Source organism: Phalacrocorax aristotelis, chromosome W, assembly GCF_949628215.1.
Source record: "Phalacrocorax aristotelis chromosome W, bGulAri2.1, whole genome shotgun sequence".
Taxonomy (NCBI): Eukaryota; Metazoa; Chordata; class Aves; order Suliformes; family Phalacrocoracidae; genus Phalacrocorax; species Phalacrocorax aristotelis.
The window spans coordinates 21,436,957-21,456,202 of NC_134310.1; the positions used below are offsets into that span (position 1 = coordinate 21,436,957).

The window sequence follows — 19,246 nt, forward strand, 5'->3', positions numbered from 1 at the left end:
CCACCAGTGCAGTCACTCCATCGTAGATGGCCTCCAGATTAGTCAGGCACGATTTGCCCTCGGAGAAGCCAGGTTGGCTATCTCTAATCACCTCTCTGTCTTCCACATGTATCGACATGTCTTCCAGGAGGATCTCCTCTGTGACCTTACCGGGCACAGAGGTGAGGCTGACTGGTTGTTAGTTCCTAGGGTCTTCCTTATTATCATTTTTCAAAATCGGTGTGATAATATTAAAAATGGGTGTGCAATAAGAGCTACCACTATACTTTTCTATAAGATAATAGCAACTTTCTCAAACCTCTTTTAATCTCAGTAGTATGCTATTTCTGTGATAAGCAGAGTAACATGTACCTATATAACCTTTTGAGATGCTATAATCAGAAAGCCCAAAATGTTTCCCTTCTGTTTTATTAGAACTATCTTTACAATTCCACAAAGTTTTGTTCTTAAAGACTGGGATAACATTTCAATACCCTAGACATTCAATATTTCAATTTCCCTACATATATAAAACCCAAGGAGCCAGGAAAAGCAAATAACACCAAGTCCTAAAAATAGTTCTTGATGTGTCAGTTATGCCCTCATTGTAAAGGGCCCTTCAATTGCACTAATTTTTGGAGCCTCTTATTTCATAGCAATCATAGAATCACTGAGGCTGGAAAAGACCTTTGAGATCATCGAGTCCAACTGTAAACCTGACGCTGCCAAGTCCACCACTAAAACATGTCCCGAAGCGCCACATGTACACGACTTTTAAATACCTCCAGGGATGGTGACTCAACCACTTCCCTGAGCTGCCTGTTCAAAAGCTTGATAACCTTTTTGGTGAATAAATTTTTCCCAACATCCAATCTAAACCTCCCCTAACGCGACTTTCGGCTGTTTCCTCTTGTCCTATCACTTGTTACTTAAGAGAACAAACCAACGCCCACCTCGCTATAACCTCCTTTCAGGTAGTTGTAAGAGGGCCTCCTTTTCTCCAGACTAAACGACCCCAGCTCCCTCAGCCATTCCTCATAAGACTTGTTTCCTAGACCCTTCACCAGCTTCACTGCCCTTCTCTGGATGCCCTCCAGCACCTCTATGTCTTTCTTGTACTGAGGGGCCCAAAACTGAACACAGTACTCAAGGTGCGGCCTCACCAGTGCCGAGTACAGGGGCATGATCACTTCCCTACTCCTGCTGGCCACACTATTCCTGATACAAGCCAGGATGCTGTTGGCTTTCTTGGCCACCTGGGCACACTGCTGGCTCATATTGGCTGTCGACCAACACCTCCAGGTCCTTTTCTGCCAGGTGACTTTCCAGCCAATTTTCAAGGCTGTAGTGTTGCATGGGGTGGTTGTGATCCAAACGCAGGACCCAGCACTTAGCCTTCTTGAATCTCATTCACTTGGCCTTGGCCCATCGATCCAGCCTGTCCAGATTTCTCTGCAGAGCCTTTCTACCCTCAAGCAGATCAACACTCCTGCCCAACTTGGTGTCCTCTGCAAACTTACTGAGGGTGCACTTGATACACTCATCTAGATCATTGATAAAGATTAAACAGAAATGGCCCAAATACTGAGCTCTGGGGAACACTGCTTGTGACCGGCTGCCAACTGGTTTTAACTCCATTCACCACAACTCTCTGGGCTCAGCCATCCAGCCAGTCTTTTACCCAGCGAAGAGTAATCACAGAATCACAGAATCACAGTAATGGCCCGTCCAAGCCATGAGCAGCCAGTTTCTCCAGGAGACTGCTGTAGGAAACAGTGTCAAAGCCTTTACTGAAGTCCACAGTAAACAACATCCACAGCCTTTTCCCTCATCCACTAAGCGCATCACCTTGTCATAGAAGGAGATCAGGTTAGTCAAACAAGACGTGCCTTTCATAACCCTATGCTGACTGGGTCTGATCAACTAGTTGCCCTGTATGTGCCATTTGATGGCGCTCAAGATGATCTGCTCCATAACCTTCCCTGGCACCGAGGTCAGACTGACAGGCCTGTAGTTCCCCAGATCCTCCTTCCAGCTCTTCTTGTAGATGGGCGTCACATTTGCTAACCTCCAGTCAACTGGGATCTCCCCAGTTAGCCAGGACTGCTGATAAATGATTGGAAGTGGCTTGGTGAGCACTTCCGCCAGCTCCCTCAGTACCCTTGGGTGGATCCCATCTGGCCCCGTAGACTTGTGTGTGTCTAAGTGGTGTAGCTGGTTGCTAACCATTTCCCCTTGGATTATGGGGGCTCCATTCTGCTCCCCGTCCTTGTCTTCCAGCTCAGGGGGCTGGGTACCCAGAGAACAACTGGTCTTACTATTAAAGACTGAGGCAAAGAAGGCATTAACTACCTCAGCCTTTTCCTCATCCTTTGTCACTACGTTCCCCCCCCCACGTCCAATAAAGGATGGAGATTCTCCTTAGCCCTCCTTCTGTTGTTAATGTATTTATAGAAACATTTTCATCGTCTTTTACAGCAGTAGCCAAATTAAGTTCTAGTTGAGCTTTGGCCCTTCTAATTTTCTCCCTGCATATCCTCACAACATCCTTTTAGTCCTCCTGAGTTGCCTGCCTCTCCTTCCGATGGTCATAAACTCTCTTTTTTTTTTTTTTTTTTTTTTTCTTTTTTTCCTGAGTTCCAGCCAAAGCTCTCTGTTCAGCCAGGCCAGTCGTCTTCCCCACCAGCTCATCCTTTAGCACATAGGGATGGCCTGCTCCTGCACCTTTAAGATTTCCTTCTTGAAGAATGTCCATCCTTCCTGGACTCCTTTGCCCTTCAGGACTGCCTCCCAAGGGACTCTGTCAACCACACTCCTAAACAGGCCTAAGTCTGCCCTCCAGAAGTCCAAGGTAGCAGTTCTGCTAACCACCCACCTTACTTCTCCAAAAATCAAAAACTCTATCATTTCATGATCACTGTGCCCAAGACGGCCTCCGACCATCACATCACCCACAAGTTCTTCTCTGTTTGCAAACAACAGTTCTAGCAGGGCACCTTCCCTAGTTGGCTCGCTCACCAACTGTGTCAGGAAGTTACCTTCCACACGCTCCAGGATCCTCCTAGGCTGTTTCCTCTCCGCTGTATTATATTTCCAGCAGACATCTGGTAAGTCGCAGTCCCCCACGAGAACAAAGGCTAGCAATCGTGAGACTTCTCCCAGCTGCTTATAGAATATTTCATCTGCCTCCTCATCCTGGTTGCGTGGTCTGTAACAGACTCCCACCATGATATCTGCCTTATTGGCCTTTCCCCTGACTCTTACCCATTAATGCTTGACCTTTTCATCACCATCGTCAACCTCTAGACAGTCAAAACACTCCCTAACATACAGGGTTACCCCACCGCCTCTCCTTCCTTGCCTATCCCTTCTGAAGAGTTTATAACCATCCATTGCAGCACTCCAGTTGTGCGAGTCATCCCATCACATTTGCGTGATTGCAACTATATCATTGTTTTCCAGCTGCACAATGGCTTCCAACTCCTCCTGTTTGTTGCCCATGCTGTGTGCGTTGGTGTAGATGCACTTCAGTTGGACTATTGGTCCTGCCACCTTTTTTGGGGGAGAAGCCCTAATTCCTATGTGACTGTTCTCAGGCACTTCCATGGTTTCTAACACATCAATAACCCTTGCGTCTTTGCTGCCATGTGGATCTCCATCGCATACCTCCACTGAGATGGCAGACTGAGGGACCTTGCTAGCACACTGTCCCACAAACATTGGCATGTGTCATGGTTTTAGCTGGGATAGAGTTAATTTTCTTCACTCTAGCTGGTATAGTGCTGTGCTTTGAAATTAGCATGGGAAAAAAAACCTGTTGAGATAACACACAGATGTTTGGGCTGTTGCTGGGTAGCGCTTGTACTAGTCAAGGACATGTCCAGCCTCCCATGCTCTGCTGGGTGCACAAGAAGCCGGGAGGGGAGGGGGCACAGCTAAGAGAGCGGATTCAGACTGACCAAAGGGATATTCCATATCATGTAACGTCATGCCCAGTATGTTACCTGGGAGGGGCTGGCCGGGGGAGAAGGAAGCAATCGCGGCTTGGGGATGGGCAGCGCCGGTCGGCGGGTGGTGAGCGGTTGTATCATTTGTGTTTCCGTGGTTTTTTTCCCTGTTTTCCCTTTCCCTTCCTTTTCCCTTTTATTATATTAACATTATTGTCATTATTATCATAATCATTTATCATTATCATTTTATTGTAATCATTAAACTGTGCTTATCTCAACTCACAATTCTTTTGCTCGTCCGATTCTCTTCCCCATCCCACAGGGGTGGGGGGGGAGTGAGCGAGCGGCTGTGTGGTGTTCAGTTGCCAACTGAGGCTGAACCACGACAGCATGCTATCCCAATGCACGCCAGGCATCTTTAACCCGGGCCCCGGGGAGGCAGCCGACTTCCCTAAGAAGTGGGTCCCATCTGCATATTGGGCCTTCTGTTCCCCTCAGGAGAGAGTGTCCTATGACAATAACTCATCTAATTTTTCTTTATGGAAGCAGTTTTGATGCAGGGTTGTCATGGTTTTAGCTGGGATAAAGTTAATTTTCTTCACTCTAGCTGGCATAGTGCTGTGCTTTGAACTTAGCATGGAAAAAATTTTGAGATAACACACAGATGTTTTGACTTTTGCTGGGTAGCGCTTGTACTAGTCAAGGACATTTCTAGCGTCCCATGCTCTGCCGGGTGCACAAGAAGCCGGGAGGGGAGGGGGCACAGCTAAGAGAGCGGATTCAGACTGACCAAAGGGATATTCCATATCATGTAACATCATGCCCAGTATGTTAACTGGGAGGAGCTGGCCGGGGGAGGGAGGTAGCAATCGCGGCTTGGGGATGGGCAGCGCCGGTCGGCGGGTGGTGAGCGGTTGTATCGTTCATGTTTCTGTGTTTTTTTCCTTTTTTTTTCTTTCCCTTCCTTTTCCATTTTATTATATTAACATTATTGTCATTATTATAATAATCATTATTATAATTATTATTTTATTGTAATTATTAAACTGCTTATCTCAACCCACAAGTTCTTTTGCTCTTCCGATTCTCTTCCCCATCCCACAGGGGTGGGGGGGAGTGAGCGAGCGGCTATGTGGTGTTTAGTTGCCAGCTGAGGCTGAACCACGACAAGGGTGTAGGCTGACTTAACCTTGGCGACACCTCCAAGCTAGATGAATCATCGGCCTTGCCATTGTTCGGTTCCACTTGCAGAGCCTCGTACCTATTATGCAAGATCACCTGGGAAGGTGGGGTAGTCACAGCAGAGACGCGCCTGCTGCACCAGGCCAGAACTTGTCACCATTGTCCCCCATCCCGTAAGTTACCATGGTCTGCTGGGTGGAGAGAGGATAGGGAATCCTCTGTATCACGTCCTGTCTGCCTGACAGGCCTGTCCCAGGAATGGTAGAGTGCGATTCCAGTAGTCTACCTCTCTCTCGGACTCCCTGGTTTAGGAAACTCCCCTGTACACTGCGCTGGAGCGCTCTGCTGCAGATCATGCAGGCACTGGCGCTGCTCACCTCAGCTACTGAGTATCTTGAAGGCATTAAACTGATAAGTAAAATCTTGTTACAGGAAAAAGATTTATTAGCAGAACCAGATCACAGAAACTTCAAAGAAATTTAGAAAATAGTGCAAATGAAGCAGAGTAGCAATGGTCAGTACAATTTCTTTATTTCATGGTGCCATGTAGAAAAGTTATTAAAAATAGACCCAAATTAGAATTTTGATCTTACTACAGACTGTCACTAACAGGGAATTGTATAATCAGAGAATTGTTATAAACTATTTTTCCTCAATATTCAGACTATGAAGCTCATTGCTAGAGACATAAGTTTTAAAGTACTTTCTGTACTCATTCAAAAAGCCATAATTCAGTTGTGAAATTATTTTTCTTATGATTATAAGTGTATTGGGTATACGTGGCAAAGTTTAGGTAGCAGACACACATACACATACATGTGAAGACAGCTGCAGGGGTGGCCTCAATGAGAAGAAGTCAGGGGCTGCCCTGTGCCAGAGACGGCTGGATCCAGCTGGCTTGGCAATTGCTCCACTGTAGGCCAAAGTTGAACCAATCAGCAAAGTTGGTAGTGCCTTTGTGAAAGCGTATTTAAGTAAGGGGAAAAAACCCACTAGACAGGCAGAGAAGGAAGGGGAAAAAAAAAGGGGGGGGGAAGTGTGAGAAACAGCAGAGGGAACACCAAGTTCAGAAAAGGAGGTATTCCATGGTGCTAGAGCAGATATCCACACTGCTGCCTGTGTAGGACTCATGCTGGTACAGTTAGATATTTACTGAAGGATCTGTAGCCCATGGAGAACTCATGCCAGAGCAGAGTTTTCCTGACAGGACTGTGTGCTGGTTTTGGCTGAGAAGGGGTTAATTCTCCTCACTGTGGGGGGTCGGATACCTTTCCAGCTTCCCGCACTCTGCTGCGTGGCGGGGGGGGCTGGGAGGGGCAGGGCCATGGCAGGGGTGGCTGACCCCAACTGGCCAATGGGATGTTCATTCCATACCATGTGACACTATGACCAGTATATTAAGGCAGGGCAGTTTGTGGCTCGGGAGCGGTGCGGCATTGGGTTGGCGGGTGGTGAGTGGCTGTCTCGTGTGTGGTTTGTTTCTACGGATCGTTCCCCTCCCCCCCCTTCCCTCCTCCCCCGGGGTTTCGCGCCTCTCGTTGTTCTCCTTTACATTGCATTTCTGTTGTTGTTTCTTTTAATTTTCATTATTAAACTGTTCTTATCCCAACCCACGAGCATTACCCTTCTGATTCTCTCCCCCATCTACTGGTGGGGGAGTGAGCGAGTGACTGTGTGTGGCTGAGCTGCCGGCTAAACCACAACACTGGACCATGCCCTGTTCCATCCTGTTGGCTCTTCCCTCCCCCATGAACTTCTGAACCTAGTTTAGAATCTCCCTTATGGCCCTCAAGTGCCAGTAGACTTGTTCCTCTTTTTCTTTAAATGAGGAATGTAAAAGTCATCATAACTAAATCAATGACAAAGTATGCATTACTAATTCATGGTCTGCTGTAACAGCTCATAGTAGTATCAGCATACATTTTAAAATAGTGATTCATATCCTACTTGTTTACTATAAACATGTCTACAGCACTACTTACTGTTCATTTCAAAAATGTAAGCAATGAATATTAAATAAAACCAACTCTATACTAGTCTGTCTTTCTCAGAGAAGTCAGTGAGCAGCACACAAAGTTATCTTGGTTTGGTACAAAATAAAATCTTTACCAAACAATTCTTAAACAATTAAACTAGGCTAAATTAACATAAAACTCAGTTGGGCGTTTAAGTTAAATGCCTCAAAATCATGTGACTTAGGATCATGACTTAATATAACCCTATAAAAGCCTTTATGCTAAAAAATATACAACCTATTTAGGTATTTAATTAAGTGTATATCAACACAACAATAAAGACAAATCTAACCACCCTCAAGTACAAAAGGCAACCCACCTCTGATAGTCTTCCCATCATACACTCCTTTCTCTGAGAGGTTGAAAAAGAACAAGAGAAATTAAATTTTAACTCTACCTGTCTCTAGACAAATAAATGTTTATCTTTGCCTTGTAAGGAGATAGACAAGACTGAATAGTGAAGAGTTGGTGGAAGGAATTAGAGTAGTTTTACATCAGGTGTTGTGTCTGGAAAACAGTTAATACTAATTCAAATGTTATTCACAGAAGATATCTCTGACAGACAAATTGCTTTGGATTGATGCATGTTGTATATCACTACTATAGGGCTTCATACTCAAAATATAACTAGTAGCATTTTAATAAATTTCACCTTTCCCCAGTTTCTTTAGAGTTCACCCACCAGAGATGCAGCCAGATGCAACATCTAGCTGCTAGACACTAAGGTCAATCATGTCTAAGCTATTACCTCTATCTTCTCACATTTACTCATAGCAGCATTTAGCTGCCACTATTTCAAAATGTAGTAGAGAGAATAATACATACCATGAATGTATAGGATAAGCAAGTATCCTTCGCAAATAGTAGCCACCTTACAGAAGTATTTCAGCAAGTTCTTTATTTAAAAAAAAAGGCGAAAAATCCTTTTCAAAAACTAAAGCTGTATGTAATGAATCCTAGAGCACATATGCCCAATTTCTGGTTTGCAACCTCTTGTCTCTGAATTATAGAGTAAATTACAGAATTGTATTGACAGGATAATTTCTCTCAGGGTAACATTCAAAATGATGTTTAGAACTCTACCAACGGTGCATTCTTTCCCACTGTCCTCCCAAAAGAATTAAAGTCTGACTCTACACACATACACTGTCTGAATACTACTCCACATGATTTTCAAGAGCAAAATGACCAGAACAATACAGATACATTTCTAGAACAGTACTTCCAGTTATTGAGAACTACACTTAGGAAAGATATTAGCAACTTACTTATGGGAAGTTCTTCTCTTCATCATGCTCGCAGAGACTCCTGCATGACCTACAATATAAATAATGGAATTACTGAACAACAAAGTGTGTTTATACACAATGTCAAAAATGTATCTTACAGAAAAATTATCTTTTTCAATTAAAAAATTTAAACGCTTCATGTTGTGACTGATCAATGAGCTCCTACAATGGAAGGAGGCTCTGAGGAGACAGGCAAGGACTATGTACTCAGGAAGCTAAGTGAAGAAGTAGGGAGTGACTGATGACAACTGTTACAAAAAGCTGAACTTAACACAAAGGAGATAGTAGGTAGTCTTTGTTCTAGATAGATGGCTAGAACAGTTGACAGAATCAGATGGCTGTGTAACTGCCCTTGAGTTAACAATAATAACAACTATAATAATAATAATAAGCAAATACATATCTTCCTGAGTTAGTGAGGCCAGAATGGGTGGGTGTATACGTGGCTCAGCCAAACTGAGCATTAAAAACTCAGTATAGAGCCAAAACCAAGTATAAAGACTCAGTATAGCATATACAGTATAAAAACTGTACAACTAACAGAAAGAACTTTGAAGAGAGCAACAAGCTTGAGCCTGTTTCAACCCACATATTCCTTCCCAACAACTGGGGATGCCCAGCATCCCAATGGAGGCCAGCAACTAAGCACCACACAGCAGCTTGCTCACTCCCTGCCCGGTGGGATGGGGGAGAGAATTGGAAGAATAAAAGTGAGAAAACTCATGAGTTAAGAACACTTTAGAAATTCAACTACAATACAGCAAAATAGTAGTAGTAGTAGCGATAACAACAACAACATACAAAGCAAGTGATACATGATACAATTGCTCATCAGCCACCAAATGATGCCCAGCCCGTCACCGAGCAGCAATCGCTGCCCTCTGGCCAACTCCCCTCAGCTTATATACCGAGCATGATGTCTTACGGTATGGAATAACCCTTTAGCCATTTTGGGTCAGCTGTCCTGGTTGCCCTCCCTCCCAGCATCTTGTGCACCTGGCAGAGCATGGGAAGCTGGAAAAGTCCTTTGACTAGTTGCAAATACAGATTTGTGTATCCTGCCGATTATGCCAAATTGTCACAAATAAAACCTTGCGGATATGGCCGACTACACCAAATTGTCTGGAATATGATTTGTTACACAGCATTAGTTACTGATTTAAGATTTATTAATATTTTTGAGAAAGATCACAGAATTAGGTTGTATAATTCTTAACAGCATCAGCCAGTTTAAAACAGCAATTTGATGGAATTTGTTACAATCAAGATAGCAACTTAGTTAAAGATTCGAGAATGGCAAGGTTCACTCTGTTACTTACATGGAAGAAGTGCAAAAAGGAAAATTCAGATATGCTTGAGTTAGAATGATTCACAGAGGGATTGTGGATGCAGGGGATAAGGAGGACCCTCCCATGGAGTCACGAGGTTCAAAATAGACCCCCTTGCTTTCTAAACACCTTTCAGAGAGAGGTCTAGGTGCAGCTAGGTCCAGTCTTAGTCTCAGACTTGGTCAACGGTTTATAAGAATAGGGATAATACATACATATATATATATATTTTTTTTTTTTTAATTACACACACACCAAGGTTAAGCTGTGAATAAAATTTCCCTTTTTGTGAGTTTCACAAATTACTCACTTTTGTGTGCTGGCATTCATCAGTGCACAGCCAGTGAACCTTGCGAAATCAGGCCTTGGAGTCCATGCAAAATCATCATCAGACAATCTTTCAATCCTCATGAAATCTACCCTGAGAGGCAGCCCAGCCCAGGGGGAGCTACTGGGTCATACAGCCCGTTGCAGTCCCGGAGAGCTCAAAAGGTCTCCCTCTTGGATCGCTAGTTATAGGATCGAGATGATTGGCTTTGGTCAATATTTTACATTCTGGCCACAATTCTGGTACACAAGTCAGGCAGCAGACAGTCCAGGAGTGGACAGAGATTGCCTGATGCCCAAGTCTTCTGACCAAGACAAAAACACAATAGGGCTTATCGTGGGATCTCAGAGTGGCCCGGCAGGGGGGAAAGGCTGCACCACCACACTAGTATAAGCACTACTTAGCAACAACTAAAACATCAGTGTCTTATCAACATTATTCTCATACTAAGTCCAAAGCACAGCACTATGGCAGCGACTAGGAGGAAAGTTAACTCTATCCCAGCTGAAACCACGTGTTCTGGTTTCAGCTGGGATAGAGATAATTTTCTTCGTAGTAGCTAGTATGGGGCTATGTTTTGGATTTGTGCTGGAAACAGTGGTGATAATACAGAGATGTTTTAGTTGTTGCTAAGTAGCGCTTACACTGGTCAAGGACTTTTTCAGCTCCCCAGGACAGCTGACCCAAACCAATCAAAGGGATATTCCATACCATATGACATCATGCTCAATATATAAAGCTGGGAGAAGAAGAAGGAAGGGGGGTACGTTTGGAGTTATGGCGTTTGGCTTCCCAAGTAACCATAACACTTGATGGAGCCCTGCTTTCCTGGAGATGGCTGAACACCTGCCTGCCGATGGGTAGTGATTGAATTCCTTGTTTTGCTTTGCTTTCGCGCGCAGCTTTTGCTTTACCTCCTATTAAACTGTCTTTATCTCAATCCATGAGTTTTCTCACTTTTACTCTTTGGATTCTCGCCCCCATCCCACCAGGAGGGAGTGAGCAAGCGGCTGTGTGGTGCTTAGTTGCTGACTGGGGCTAAACCACAACACCATGACAGTATCCACCCCTTATTCCATACCATCTACATCATCCTCAGGTCCCACAGTATCCCATACAACATCATTAACCACCACCCTGCTTCCCATCCTTTGATATAATACACAGATATCATTCCCTTAGTCTATGGACCACGCCTGCAAAATGCCCACAAATGACCGCAAAATGTCCACTGAGTTCATTTAGTCCATGGCTTTGGGCTCCATCTATCATAAGAGACTTTCAGGGCAGGAGAGATGGGGGGTGTGTGTGGTGTTGGATCATTGCATGCTGAAGTCAGTCCTTGTACCATCACTGCTGCACTTTGCTCATTTTAATCAAAATTCATTCTTCATTAATTTGGGAGATTGCTACTGTGATACCACTGTTATAGCATATAGCAACCATAGTAGTGATGACATACAATATCATATAGCAATTAACAGCATAACATTCAGTTCATTGCCTGTATTCACCCAAAATCAAGTGCCCTTAATGTACACATCGGACTTCCCTATCCACCCGCATCACCCATGAAGTACACCCAAATCCCATGAAAGGGTTTGACTTTGCCTGAGACAGGAATAACCCAGACTCTTTTCCACAGCATACTTTTATGTGCACTACAGGGACTTTATCCCCTTCCACAGTACATAAGACTTCTGACTGGGCAGGGCCAGCTCGATTGGCAGATCCCCTCATGTTGACTAACCAGGTGGCTTTTGCTAAATGTGTATCCCAGTGTTTAAATGTCCCACCACCCATTGCTCTCAGTGTAGTCTTTAACAGTCCATTGTATCTTTCGATTTTCCCAGAGGCTGGTGCATGATAGGGGATGTGATACACTCACTCAATGCCATGCTCTTTGGCCCAGGTGTCTATGAGGTTGTTTCAGAAATGAGTCCCGTTGTCTGTCTCAGTTCTCTCTGGGGTGCCATGTCACCATAAGGCTTGTTTTTCAAGGCCCAGGATAGTGTTCTGGGCGGTGGCATGGCGCACAGGATATGTTTCCAGCCATTTGGTGGTTGCTTCTACCATTGTCAGCGCATGGTGCTTGCCTTGGCAGGTTTGTGGGAGTGTGATATAGTCAATCTGCCAGGCCTCCCCATATTTATGTTTCAGCCATCGTCCCCCATAAAACAGAGGCTTTACCCGCTTCGCTTGCTTGATTGCAGCGCACGTTTCACATTCGTGGATAACCTGTGCAATAGCATCCATGTTCAAGTCCACCCCTCGATCACGACCCCACCTGTATGTTGCATCTCTCCCTTGATGGCCTGAGGTGTCATGGTCCCACCGAGCTAGAAATAGTTCACCCTTATGTTGCCAATATAGATCTCCCCGAGCCACTTCAATCTTAGCAGCCTGATCCACTTGCTGGTTGTTCCCATGTTCTTCAGTGGCCCGACTCCTGGGTATGTGAGCATTCACATGATGCACTTTCACAACCAGGTTCTCTACCTGAGCAGCAATATCTTGCCACAATGTGGCAGCCCAGATGGGTTTGCCTCTGCACTGCCAGTTGCTTGGCTTCCACTGCTGTAACCACCCTCACAGGGCATTTGCCACCATCCAGGAGTCAGTACAGTGACAGAGCACCAGCCACTTTTCCCATTCAGCAATGTCTAAAGCCAGCTGGATGGCCTTTAATTCTGCAAACTGGCTCGATTCACCTGCTCCTTCAGCAGTTCCTGTGACTTGTTGTATAGGACTCCATACAGCAGCCTTCCATCTCCAGTGCTTTCCCACAAGGCAACAGGACCCATCAGTGAACAGGGCATATTGCTTCTCATTTTCTGCTTAGTGGGGCCTCTTCATCACATGTTATCTCCTCCTCTGGCGATGTTCCAAAATCTTTGCCTTCTGGCCAATCCATGATCACTTCCAAGATTCCTGGGCAACTGGGGTATCCTATCTGAACTCATTGGGTGATCAGTGCAACGCATTTACTCCATGTAGCGTCAGTTGCATGATGTGTAGAGGGGACCCTCCCTTTGAACATCCAGCCCAGCACTGGCAGTTGGGGTGCCAGGAGGAGCTGTGCTTCGGTACCAACCACTTCTGAAGAAGATTAAACCCCTTCATATGCTGCCAATATCGCTCTATTACGATCTGAAATTAAACCAGCGCTTCTACTCCTCTGTCTGGGGAACTGCTCACTGGAGACTGGAGCAGCAGCTTTCCTGGAAGAGGCCCCCCCGAGTGATTGTTTTTCCTTGCAACTCACATACCCGTGCCTCGAGGGTCGAGGTAGATTTTCCATCCCACTTCCTCATGTCCTCTCCTTGATCACGCAGGTAGAACCATAGGGTGTCCCGTGGTGTGTATCCCCTCCTTTGAGCAAAAGGACGCTTACTCCTAATGGCTGAGATACGGGTCTATTCAGGTGGGGAGTAGGACATATCTTCTTTGAGTTGCTGGACCTCCTGGGACAGTTTCTCCACAGCTGAGATGAGGGAGGAAGAGATATGTGCTTCGTAATCCCGGAGTCTGTTGATCACATCCCCCACCGCTGCTGCCTCATCATCCTTCCAGGACATTGCTGCCAATGAGTTTACATGCATCGATGGTGCACTCCGTACAAACTTCCACCACATGGGTCGTGTGTACTGGGCTTCATCTGGATCTTCGGGTGACTGTTCATTGTCCAGGTCACCATAAATCACCTCAGGCATGGATAATTCCTTCAGGTACTGGATGCCTTTCTCCATAGTTGTCCATTTTCCTGGGCGATATGTAACATCTTCTTTAAAGGGATACCTTTCCTTCACTCTGGACAGGAGTCTCCTCCAGAGGCTGAGGGCTTGTGTTTTTTCCCCAACTGCTTTGTCAACGCCCCCTTCCCCAGAAAGGGATCCCAGTTGTTTGGCTTCTTTTCCCTCTAGTTCCAGGCTACTGGCCCCATTATCCCAGCATAGGAGCAGCCAGGTGACAGTGTGCTTGCCTGGACGAGGGCCGAAATCTTTTCGCATATCTCGCAGCTTAAGGATAGGGATCGGGTGGTTTCTGTCTCGTCTATGAGTTCTTCCTCTTCCTCCTCCTCTCCTCATGATGGCCCTGTTCTTCCACCATCTCTTTCTAAATGAGTTGACTTTCTCTTCCAAGATTTCTTCTTGTGTATAGGGATGACTGATACCGGCATGGGGTGGTTCTCTGGTTCATCTGCAGTGCCCGTTGTGGGGATTTGAGTGGCCGCAGTGCCTGTTACTTTTTTTTTTTTGTCTTCTTTTCTTTGTCTTTTTAGATCTAGAGGCCTTCTCTTCACCTTGGGGGTATTGAATAGTGTTGAACAGGGCTCGGTAGGCATTGGTCAGGCCCAGCATGTTGCAGTGATTTGTGTCTCTCTGGAGTTGCCAGGGTGACAACATACTTCCTCCAAATACTCTACTAGTTTTTCAGGATTCTGCACTTGTTCAGGGGTGAAGTTCCAAATCACTGGGGGTGCCCACCGTCTTAGGCATTTTGCCCATACTATCCCACATACCCTGCCACCCATAACTATCGAACCTTGGGGCAGATCTCTGGATGAAATTCTTAAACTGCTTATTAATCTTAGTAAAAACTGAAACAATATTCCCTAGAAATACCAATAGATGTATCTTAACTACCCAAGGATGTTCAAGATACTGAAAAGTTGTTGTAATGAAGGAGGAGACATCATAGAAGATGGTAGCTGAGGTGCCATTCTGTATTTCCTCCATAAAAAACCTCTGAGAGGCCAGTGTTTTAAGAACAACTCTCTCAGGCAAAACATCGCCAATCACTGCAGAGAACAGCAAACTACAAAACCCAACACCAATTTTAAACATGTACAGCAAAAACAAGAGCATGGTGCAGATCAGATAAACTAATATTCAGAATAGATGAGTCAATGCTGTGACCAGCAACTGTTATTATCTCAAAGCCTTCGTGCCCTGTGCTGGGCACCAAGAAGGACTGTCGTGGTTTAGCCCCAGTCAGAAACTAGGCAACCACACAGCCGCTCGCTCACTCTCCCCACCCCAGTGGGATGGGGGAGAGAATTGGAAGGGTAAAAGTGAGAAAACTCGTGGGTTAAGGTAAGAATGGTTTAATAATTAAAATAAAACAGTAATAATAATAATAATAATATAATGAAAAGCAAAATAATGAGAGAGAGGGGGGAGAGGCGAAACCTCAGGAGCGGGGAAAAAACCAAACCTCTCACTGACTTACACTGCCAGTCCCCAAGCCGTGACTGCTGCTTTCCCTGGCCAAGTCCCCCTAGTTAATATAATAGGCATGACATCATATGATATGGAATATCCCTTTGGCCGGTTTGGATCAGCTGTCTAGGCTGTGCCCCCTCCCCTCCCGGCTTCTTGTGCACCCGGCAGAGCATGGGAAGCTGGAAAAGTCCTTGAGTAGTATAAGCACTACCTAGCAACAACTAAAACATTGGTGTGTTATCAACATTATTCTCATACTAAATCCAAAACACAGCACTATACCAGATACTAGGAAGAAAATTTACTCTATCCCATTTAAATCCATGACAGCCATCCCTCTAAAATGTCCATTGAGTTCGTTTAGTCTATGACTTTGGGCTCCTTTTGTCATAACAGAGTTTTGGGGCAGGAGACAGAGTGAAGTGTTGGATGGTTGCATGCTGAAGACAGTTCTGGTTGCATCACTGCTGCACTTTGCTCGGTTTCATCAAAGTTCATTCTTCATTACTTTGGAAGATTCCTACTGGATGTCATGGTTTTGGCTGGGATGGAGTTAGTTTTCTTCACTTTAGCTGGTGTGGTGTCTTTTGGATTTATTGTGGGAATGGTGTTGATGGCACACTGATGTTTTAATTGTAGGTGCTAAATTGGCAGTAAGTGTTGCTAGGTGGTGCTTATACTGGTCAAGGTCTTTTCCAGCTTCCTATGGTGTGCCCGGTGTGCTGGAGGCCTGGAGGGGAGGGGAGCAGATGGGGCGGGGATGGGGTGGGGCAGGGCAGGGCAGAGCACAGCCAGGACAGCTGATCCGGGCTGTCTGGGGGGATATTCCATATCATATGACGTCATGCCTGGTATATTGAATGGGGGGACTTGGCTGGGGGAAGAAGCGATCATGGCTCAGGGACTGGTGGCATAGGTCAGCATGTGGTTAGCAGTTGCACTGCAGCCTTTGGGGAATTGGAGAAGGCCGATGGCTTACTTTTCAAAACAACTAGATAAAGTAAGTGCCGGATGGCCAGGATGCTTGAGGGCAGTGGCAGCCACTGTATTACTGAACCAGGAGGCACAGAAGTTGACTTTGGGACAGAAAATCACCATTTATGTGCCACATGCTGTTACAGCAGTGTTGGAACAGGAAGGACACCACTGACTGTCCCCAAGCAGAATGGTACAGTATCAGGTGGTCCTGCTCGAACAAGAAGACATAATAATGAGAGTGTCTAGCGCCTTAAATCCGGCACCTCTATTGCCTTTACGTGAAGAAGAAGGGTTAGCGCATGACTGCTTACAGACTATTGAGCAGGTGTACTCCAGCCATGCAGACCTGAGAGATGTCCCCTTACAGGACCCTGACTGGGAATTGTTTGCTGATGGGAGCAGTTTTGTCACCAAAAGGGAATGGAAAGCTGGATATGCTGTTGTCACTTTGGAAAGGGAAATAAAGGCAGCATCATTGCCAGAGAACACTTCTGCACAAAAAGCTGAATTAATTGCATTGATTCGAGCCTTGGAAATATCGGAAGGAAAGTGAGCCAATGTTTATACAGACTCAAAATGCGCGTTTGGGGTAATACATGCACATGGTGCAATGAGACTCTGAAAAGAGCTGCTCTATTTACAAGGATAGTGGCCTTAGTCCCTGAAAGAATTTTTGATATTAATGTTCCTGAATATACAGAGAAGGAAAATAGAGTGGCTGAGTTTCTAAATTGCATTAAGACCTCTGAAGGATGGTGGAAAACTCCAGACGGACAATGTGTAGTTACTCCTCAAGTAATGAGAGAAATTATTAAAAGACACATGGTGCCACTCATATGGGAGATGAGGTATTAATAGAAATGACAAAAACATATGCAATAGGCATTGATATGCTAAAAATTGCCAAAGGTATTACAAAGGGATGTGAGACTTATTTAAGGACTAATCCAAAAATTCAAAGGAGATCCTTACCAGGATAGGTGAAAAGAGGTGGTGGACGTTGTCTACCTGGACTTCTCCAAGGCCTTTGATATGGTTCCCCACAGCCTCCTCCTGGAGAAATTAATGCATTATGGCCTAGACAAGTGGTCTGTGCAGTGGGTGGGGAACTGGCTGACAGGCCGCACCCAAAGGGCTCTTTTTCAAACAGGCAACCTGTCACAAGTGGGGTCCCCCAGGGATCGATATTGGGCCCAATGTTATTCAACATCTTCATAAGTGATCTGGATAGTGGGATCAAGTGTGGCCTGATAAAGTTTGCAGATGACACCAAATTGAGTGGGGAAGTAGACACTCCAGAAGGGAGAGCTGCTCTGCAGGGAGATCTGGATAGGCTGGAAGAGTGGGCCAACAAGAACCTTATGAAGTTCAACAAGGACAAGTGTAAGGTCATGCACCCGGGAAAACATAATCCAGGAGTGCAGTACAGACTGAGATCCACCTGGCTGGAGAGCAGCTCTGTGGAAAGGGACTGTGCTGGTTTTGGCTGAGAAGGGGTTAATTCTCCTCACTGTGGGGGTCGGCTACCTTTCCAGCTTCCCGAGCTCTGCCCCGTGGTGGGGGGCTGGGAGGGGCAGGGCCATGGAGGGGGCCCTCGTTTTCAGCTTTATCTGGTAGTTGGTTTTTTTTTCTGAAACCATTATTGTACTTTGGATACCACCTTGTTGAGGCAATTAGCAATTATACTGCCTCCTCGGAGAGATTTTATATGGAGGAAATACAGAATAGTACCTTTGCAACTTTGTTCTATGATGTCTCTGCCTCTATTACAACAACCTTTTTGTATCTTTAACAACCTTGGGTGGTTAAGGTGCACTTATTGTTAGTTTTTGGGCATGTTGTTTTCATTTTGACTAAGCAATTTAAGAATATCACTCAGAAATCTGCCCCAAGGCTTGACAGTTAGGAGTGGCAGGGCAAGGGGGATAGCATGGGCAAATACCTAGGGCAGTGGGCACCTCCAGTGTTTTGGAGTTTCACCCCGAACAAGTGCAGAATCCTAAAAAACTAGTAGAATATTTGGAGAAAGTATGTTGTTATGCTGGGAACTCCAGAGAGACATAGATAACTGCAACATGCTGGGGCCTGGCCCATGCATACCGAGCCCTGTTTAACACTATTCAGTGCCCCCAAGGGGAAGGGAATGTCTCTGGATTGAAATGCAAAGTGACTGGCACTGTAGACACTCCAGCACTGACCACAGGCACTGCAGCCACTCAAACCCCCACGACTGGAGCTGGCTCAGAGAATGAACCCATACCAGTATCAGTTGCCCCCATAAACAAGAAGAAATATTGGAAGCGGACGTCAACTCGTTTAGAACGAGATGATGAAAAAGCAGGGCCGTCACAGGGAGAGGAGGAAGAAGTCATAAATGAAATAGAGACCACCCGATCCCTGTCCTTAAGCGAGTTGCGAGATATGCGAAAAATTTTCAACCATGGTTCAGGTGAGCACACTGTCACCTAACTGCTCCGATGCTGGGATAATGGGGCCAGTAGCCTGGAATTAGAGGGAAAAGAAGCCAAACAACTGGGATCCCTTTCTGGGGAAGGGGGCGTTGACAAAGCAATTAGGAAAAAAACACAAGCCCTCAGCCTCTGGAGGAGACTCCTGTCCAAAGTGAAAGAAAGGTATCCCTTTAAAGAAGATGTTACATATCGCCCAGGAAAATGGACAACTACGGAGAAAGGCATCCAGTACCTGAAGAGAATTAGCTGTGCTTGAGGTGATTTATGGTAACCTGGATGATCAACGGTCATCCAAAGATCCAGATGAAGCCGAGTGCACACGACCCATGTGGCGGCAGTTTGTACAGAGCGCACCATCTTCGCATGCAAACTCATTGGCAGTGATGTTCTGGAAAGATTACAAGACACCAGCAGTGGCAGAGCTGATTGATAGACTCCGGGATTACGAAACAAATATCTCTTGCTCGCTCATCTCTGCTGTGGAGAAACTATCCCAAGAGG

The 19,246-nt window shown here is 45.5% G+C and overlaps 1 protein-coding gene across 8 annotated transcripts in view; it reads right to left on the reverse strand.

The window, feature by feature from the left end:
• The window catches only part of LOC142049258 (spindlin-Z-like), a 133,086-nt gene that overhangs the window by 11,162 nt on the left and 102,678 nt on the right, over positions 1-19,246 (reverse strand). For 5 of the 8 annotated variants that reach the window (XM_075076756.1, XM_075076757.1, XM_075076760.1 and 2 more), the window contains 2 exons: positions 17,247-17,327; positions 8,395-8,443 (listed from right to left, as the gene is read on the reverse strand). In XM_075076756.1, coding sequence (XP_074932857.1) covers positions 8,395-8,443; positions 17,247-17,327 — 130 coding nt within the window. The remainder of the gene's footprint in view (positions 1-8,394; positions 8,444-17,246; positions 17,328-19,246) is intronic. The other 3 variants (XM_075076761.1, XM_075076762.1, XM_075076755.1) reach the window with 1 other exon arrangement.